Genomic DNA, 7517 nt, shown 5'->3' with positions numbered 1-7517 from the left:
CCTCGCCCCTCGATAACTAAGGCTAGGAAGCCCCTAAACCATCGAAGAACCGAGAGAGAAAGTGTGTGAATTGGCAAGGAAATGAATTCTCGGACCCTATATTTATAGGCATCGATCGGAGCTTCCGATCGACACCGAGTACCACGTATCATGTTTCCTTGACATGTGTCCCTGCCAGCAGATCGGAGCTTCCGAACTGAGATAGAAGCTTCCGATCTCCACTGATTACGTCATCCTACTGACATCACTATTTTGACGCTTGGCTGAAAACGATCGGTGCTTCCGAACTACAATCGGAGCTTCCGATCACAATACAGTTCGGACCCTTCGAACTATGTTTCGATGCTTCCGAACTGTCATTAAACTCGGGACTCTTCGGACTATTTTCGAACGTTTTGAATTTATTTTTCAACTCTATTAATCCAATAAAAATTTCCTTAATCATGTTTTACGTGGTCATGTTTATTGTTTCCTAATTTATTTTCAGATGTAATCACTCGTGATTTACATTAATAATATATGCATCGGTTTTATAGAAAAAAGAACCCTAATATCAGTCTTAAACATAATATCAGACTTATAAATATTTGTTTATGGTGTCAAATAATTTCCCCCCACACAATTTTCTTCTGTTGCTTCTTACCTTTGATTTACCTTTTAACTTTCCTTACCGCCTCTCTGTCTCACTCGCCACTCCCAGCGAGATAGAAAGGGTTGCTCAAAAACCCTTTATAATACATAAAACAGTATTTTTTTTAATTTTTTTTTAATCATTCTTTGGGTGTAGATCTTAAACTTCTGACATCTGGGCTTTATTTTCCCTTAATTTTTCAAACTTGGCATTGAGGATTATCGAGAAATTATCTTGCTTTACAACTTCAGGTTGGTTCTTGCGCCGTGTATTATTATTATTATGTTTCAGCTTTATCTCTGTTTTTTTTAATTAAATGTAATGGATGGTGATTGAAAAATTTATCTGGGGATGTTAGATAACGAATTTAGTTATTGGATTGATTTATGGGAAGAGGAATCTTTGATTATTTTTTACTCGTTTATTTTGCCTTTTGGATTTCTTGGATAGTTTAGCTCTTGTGCATGAGTAGATTGATTCTGTTGATGATTATTCTTATGCGTTAAGTGTTTTAGCCTGTTGTTATTCCCGATTAATTTGATTGGTTTTCTTGGTGATTTTTGTTCCAGGTTATTTGGTATTTTGTTTGCAATTTTTGGCTGAGCTGTAACTCCTGATTCAGTAAGTTCCAGTCATTTATTATTTCTCGTGAGCTAGATTAAGTATATCGATACTTAAAAAAAAATTTATATGGGCATGTTTGTGTTTTAAATTGGATGTGGTATGTTTATTTTAGCTAATTTTGATCTGTGTTTACTACTTTTTACTTTCTTGGATATGTGTCAGGTTACAATGGGGAAAAAGGTCAAGAAGAAAGCAAGAAGTGTTCAAAAAGAGAAGCGTGTCACCTCACCTTCTCCTAAAATACTTCCCGAACAATGCAGCATCAATGCTGAAGCTGCTGACATTGATGGAGTTGCAGTTGTTAAAGAAAGAGGAGAATGTTCTCATATTGATACAGGGATTGATTGGGATAAACTTTCTGCGAAACTAGACCCATCAGAACCTTTTAAATGTGAAGATTGTCGAGGAAGTGCCTTGGATAGACGAGCAAATAAAGGGAAAAATAAACAAGGGAACAAAGGAGGAATCAATTCAAACTCAGAGTCGAAAGCAATTTGGATTTGCTTGGGGTGTGGGCATTTTTCTTGTGGAGGCATTGGATTCCCGACCATATCTAACAGCCATGCAGTTCGGCATGCAAAACAGAATCTCCATCCGTTGGCCATACAGTTTGAAAATTTTCAACTGTTATGGTGTTTCCCTTGTGATAAATTACTCACTTGTGAAAAGCGGGAAGACATGGATGAGCGCAAGAATGTCATACATGAGATTGCTAAAATGCTGAAAGCTCGACCAAGTAAAGGATCTGCTATAAATGTGGAGGATGTTTGGTTTGGAAGTGGGAGTGGAACTAGTGAAATGAAATCGGAATATTCTGTATCCAACAGGGCAGATGAAAGAGTTTGCTATTCAGTAAGAGGTTTAATTAATTTGGGAAATACCTGTTTCTTTAATTCGATAATGCAGAATTTATTAGCAATAAATCAGTTGCGGGATTACCTTTTTGAATTTGATGAGTCTGTCGGTCCACTTAGTGCTTCTCTGAGAAAGTTTTTCATGGAAACCAGCGCCGAAGCTGGTTTAAAAGGTGTGATAAATCCAAGATCTTTATTTGGTGGTCTTTGTAGCAAGGCTCCTCAGTTTAGGGGATATCAGCAACATGATAGCCACGAGTTACTAAGATGTTTGCTTGATGGTTTGTGTACCGAAGAGTTGAGTGCTAGAAAGCAAGTCAAATCTTCATTGGCGGATGGGACAACTTCTATAGCAAAGCCCACATTCGTAGATGCCATCTTTGGTGGACAGCTTTCAAGCACTGTTAGTTGTTTGGAATGTGGGCACTCTTCAACAATTTACGAACCCTTTTTGGACCTCTCTTTGCCAATTCCTACTAAGAAACCTGCATCCAAACGGCCCCAACCTGTCACTCGGGGCAAAAAAAACAAACCACCTCTTAAGCAAGGCGGGAGGATTCGCTCCAAAGTTAACAGAGATGAACCTATTCTTCCAGCAGAGAGTGTTTCTGATCGATCAACTTTTATAGACTCTTACAGCGAAGTGCAGCCTAGAGTACAACCTGCAGAGTTTCCAGGCGATTCTACATCGTCAATGTCCATTGATTTAAACGCCGTTGCTCTTGACATGGGTTTAACACATCAAGATCTTTCAGATAATCAAGAAGCGAGAAATTGGCCAGAAGTTAGTAATGCTGGAGAGCAGTCAATCTCATCGAATGTTTTAACATGGTTGGATTACCTTGAGTCGAATCCTGTGACAAATGACTATGATGGTGCCTCAGAAGCTTATGAACTTTCTGCAGACCAGGGTTATGCAGATAAAAATGTTCTTCAGAATGATGTCTCACTACCCATTACTTTAGACTCTAGAATTGGGAGTAATTTAGAACCTGAATGTGCTGTGTCGACAGTGCCCTCGGATAGCTCCTGTCAGTTTAATCCCCTCGATCAAGATACAGTAACCCATCAACAAGATGCATCTTCACAATATGTGGAGAAGCAAAATGATATTTCTCAATCTGATGAGAAGCTCTCTACGTACATTGCCTTGGTCCAGCTAAATGCTGATGTAGGTCATAGCTCACTTAATGATTCAACTGTTGATGTGTGCTCTTCAGGCTGGGACAACGAAATCCCGTCAGAGGTTAAGGAATCTGAAGTTATTTTGCTTCCGTATAAAGAGCCTGTTTCATCTAGTTTTGAGTTATTGGGAGAAGAAATTGAGATCACTTCAGAAGTGGTCGGTGATGAACATGGTTTTCAAGAATTTGATGGCTTTGGAGATTTATTCAATGAACCTGAAGTTACCTTGGAGCTTCGGCCCTCATATCCTGCTTGTGAGGCAGCTGATGCTGTGAAAAATGGAGTTGTGGGAAATAGTAGCGATTCTGATCCTGGTGAGGTTGATAATTCTGATGTTCCCGTGTCAGTTGAGAGTTGTTTGGCCTTTTTTACAAAGCCCGAGCTTCTTTCCAAGGATGAGCATGCTTGGCAATGTGATAGTTGCTCCAAAGTTTTGCAACAGGGAACAAGGAGGAAATTGCGAAAGCTTAAAACCAAAATAGTGCCAAATGGTTGTGATGCCATAAATGCAAATGGTCCATTGGAGGGCTGCGACAATAATCTCCATGAAGTTGAGATCATCAGCGGGATGATGGAAAATGATGCATTTGATTGTTCCAATGGCAGCTTGGTGCCACACAATCAGGAGATGCATGATATCAGCAATAGCATGCTTAGCAACCATCAAGAAACCAAGATGAATATGATAGCTTGTCAATCAGAAAACCAAGTGTCTGTGAAGCCAAATGTGTGTCATGGTGTGGCGGAATGTTCGAGTTTCAATAGTCAAATTCTTGATTCATGCTGTGGTAAACGTGATGCTAATAGTGTTGGGCTTACTGAAACTGATTTATTGCCTGAAAAATGTGAATCAGAAGTGAGTGAGGGAGAGGAGGTGGACTCAAAGAGTTTGAAAGTAAAGAGGGATGCAACTAAGAGTATACTAATCAGTAAGGCTCCTTCTGTGTTGACAATCCATCTAAAGAGATTCAGTCAAGATGCTCGAGGTCGCTTGAGTAAATTAAACGGACATGTGAATTTCAGAGAGACGATTGATCTTAATCCATATATGAAGCCCAGGTATTTTTTTCTTCACCTTCTATAATTTGGTGAACTATAATCTTGGAGATTATTTGATGTTAATTAACCATTTGGTGGCATTGAGCAAATCTGGTTATGAAAGTTGAACATCATCAATTATTACAAGGCTAGATAATGATGTTGCAGCCTAGAAAATGCAAGAGTTTGAATCTAAGCACGCAGGACATTTTCTATTATTTTTGTGCGGTTTTTAATCAACATGGTCATTTTTAATACCATGAATATGGTTTTGACGCAACTTGTGTATTTACCAGAATAACTGAAGATGAAGGCAGGATGTACCAGGACTCATATTGAAGTAAAACATATTTGTGTTTTTGTATTTCATCCCTTGATAGTCCAAAAAAATAATTGTGAGAGATTTCTTTTGAACCATTCTTTACTCGTCAACTTCGAATTTGTTATTAAACTAGCTACACATTTATCTAATGTTATTTTTCCTCAATATTTTGGTTTGACGTTTATGGATGTGAAAAGTATTACTTAATTTCAGATGTGAACACTGTTAGCTGACTTAAGACTAGAAGATAATTGGTTCATGGAGGAGATTACAAAATGGGTTCTAATGTCCATCGAACTATTACAGTTAACCTGGAAACATAAGAAGGAACCTCATTTTGTTTCGATAGAATTTTTCTCATGTAACATGTAGTGATTGTGAAATTGGTTTAAGTTGATATTGTCTATTGGGGATTGAGGTGGAACTATAGTATAAAACATGAAATTTCAAAGTACAGTCCCATTCTGATATTGTGCTCTCTATGTTGAATTCGGTTAATGTCACATTTTCTTTTACTTTCCCTTGGTTAAATTCACTTGGGCACACATATGGTTAACTCGATTATCAACAAATTGCACATGGTAACTTGATTATCAACCAAATTATCTATTATAAAGAACTACTATCACTGTCACACAATGTGTGAATAGTTATTAAAATTATTTGACATGAAGTAATGTTTTTGTGAAATGGCTAGAGATCGCATCAAAATACGAGAGTTTTAAAATAGTTTTCTATATTATTTTTTTATGTTAAGAGGTGATACAATCATTTAAAAATTCAAAAGCGTAGATAAATGTAAAAGGAATATTTTATTGAGTTATGATAGTTATAGATAAACAAAAAGTTTACTTAAATAGAATTTTATGATATTTGTTTATTAAACACAGATGAAGTATTTTTGTAATTTACAGGGCTATTTTTGGTTTATAAAAAATCACGCTATATAACGGTGTGACCTAATAATTAGTTACTCTAAGTCATGCATCATATTAATATGGTATGGATAAGCACATGCTAAGAGGTATATCATGAAACTGGTTGAGCAAGTGTGTTGTGTGTAGCATATTTTCCAAAGTCGATTCATTCATGTATCTGAATTTCACATTATTTTTTGAGAGAAATGATTCATTGAAGCTAAGGGGCTACACCTCAACTAGATCTTGTTATAAGTCAAAGTTGCACCTATCTTGTTGAGAAATTCCGAATATTTTACACTGCAGAATCTTGCCTTCGTGATAGAAAAGTCATGATAGAATTTGTCATATGCAGGCATTCTAAAAGTGGCTGATACTGCTACATTAATTCGATGATCTCTTCTCATACTGTATTCAAATTGTATCTGCAGGTGCACCAACGGAGAAATGCGCATGTACCGTCTCCTTGGAGCAGTCGAGCACAGTGGAAGCATGAGGACTGGCCATTATGTGGCATACGTGAGAGGAGGCCAAGGAGATAGCACCATTTGGTATTATGCCAGTGATACTCACGTTCGTCAAGTTTCACTGGAAGAAGTTCTTAGCTGCGAGGCCTACATCTTGTTCTATGAAGGAACTTGAGGAAGCTCGTGTTTTGTTGTATTATTTGTCATGGTTTCCGCCACCATCACAACCATTACTCTCGTAGCGCCCTTTGGGAGGGAAAACCTCCATGCTGTCATTGGTTCAACTATACTTATTACAGTGACAGAACGTCCCTACTTCCATTTTTTGGGCGCCACAAGCTGCTGTTGGAAGTATCTGGGAAAACGGAGAGGTTTTCAAGCGGGGCTTCAAAATTGTTGCAACATGATCTGGTTTTTTGGTTACCTTATATTGAGAGAGTGAGATACCAGAGTGAGTGTACAAACATATGATTACTCAACAGGTAGTACACAATTTTTGAGGTGCAATCAGCTCATAAACATGTTCTTTTGAAGTATAAAAATAGTATAACTTTAAATTTTCCCCTTCGTTATTTATATATTTTTGCACAATTTCTGCAGTTTTCAGTTCATTTTCTTTGGGAGAGATTCATATGACTGCGTTATTTATTTATTTTTCTTAGTGTTTTTTGAAGTGTTCGGCCGTTTTGGAGGTTGGTGGCTTTATCTTCGAACAATGCTCGAGGTACAACAAAAATATCATTCATTGATATTTACATCAATTATATCGTGAGATTTTGTATTTTTGTATTGAATTATCCTGAGATTTTGATAAATAGAATTTTTGCATTGGATTTGTTGTGTTGAAATAATTATTGTGTGTGTGTGTATATATATATATACAACACTATATGCCTACTTTATGCCCATCATGTACAATAGATGAGTTGACCGGTACAATAGATGAGTTGACTTGTACATGGTGGGCATAAAGTGGACATATAGTGTTGGGCACCATAAAAGAACTTTTTATATTTATATATATATATATATATATATATATATATATGTGTGTGTGTGTGTGTGTGTGTGTGTGAGGACTTTTTAGCTGCCCAAGACGATGGTTAGAATTGGTACATATATGAGGCAAAGACGATGGTTAGAATTGGTGAAAGACTATGACTGCGACATTAACTATCATCCGAGTAAGGCTAATGTAGTAGCTGATGCATTGAGCCATAAGTACGCAACCTTGAATCAATTAACAAATCAACAAGAATTGATTGCAGATTTTGAGAGAATGAAGTTGGAAGTGGTCGAACAAGGAGAAGTATCTATCTTATCAGCTTTGACAGTGGTACCGAGTTTTCTTGATAGAATTCGAGCAGGCCAAGCTTTAAGACCAAGAGTTGATAGCATGAAAGAAAAGAGATGAGGTGGTTCATTGTATACAATTGTAGTGACCCGCACCGTGATCACCTACTAATCATAAGCTTAAGC

The 7517-nt window shown here is 37.2% G+C and overlaps 1 protein-coding gene across 2 annotated transcripts; it reads left to right on the top strand.

Moving 5' to 3' along the window:
- The first annotated feature begins 633 nt into the window (after positions 1-633).
- On the top strand, positions 634-6820 carry LOC140878765 (ubiquitin carboxyl-terminal hydrolase 2). 2 transcript variants are annotated; one of them, XR_012149349.1, is made up of 5 exons: positions 634-882; positions 1201-1252; positions 1418-4353; positions 6003-6520; positions 6701-6795. XR_012149349.1 is itself a non-coding variant. In XM_073282385.1 (4 exons), the coding sequence occupies exons 3-4, from the start codon at positions 1424-1426 to the stop codon at positions 6211-6213; spliced, it is 3141 nt and encodes a 1046-aa protein (XP_073138486.1). In that variant the 5' UTR covers positions 634-882; positions 1201-1252; positions 1418-1423; the 3' UTR covers positions 6214-6820. The 2 variants fall into 2 exon arrangements, 1 of the variants encoding a protein (XP_073138486.1); XM_073282385.1 differs by having other exon boundaries at positions 6003-6820.
- The last annotated feature ends 697 nt before the right edge of the window (positions 6821-7517 follow it).

Source organism: Henckelia pumila, chromosome 1 (assembly GCF_033568475.1).
Source record: "Henckelia pumila isolate YLH828 chromosome 1, ASM3356847v2, whole genome shotgun sequence".
In the NCBI taxonomy this organism is placed as follows: domain Eukaryota; kingdom Viridiplantae; phylum Streptophyta; class Magnoliopsida; order Lamiales; family Gesneriaceae; genus Henckelia; species Henckelia pumila.
Note: the sequence above shows the minus strand (reverse complement) of the source record. Positions and strands in the feature narration are given on the sequence as shown.

Coding starts and splice junctions, on each gene's coding strand:
- LOC140878765 (XM_073282385.1), top strand. CDS start 1,424: ATGGGGAAAAAGGTCAAGAAGAAAGCAAGAAGTGTTCAAAAAGAGAAG. Junction 4,354..6,002: donor AATCCATATATGAAGCCCAG/GTATTTTTTTCT, acceptor TTGTATCTGCAG/GTGCACCAACGGAGAAATGC.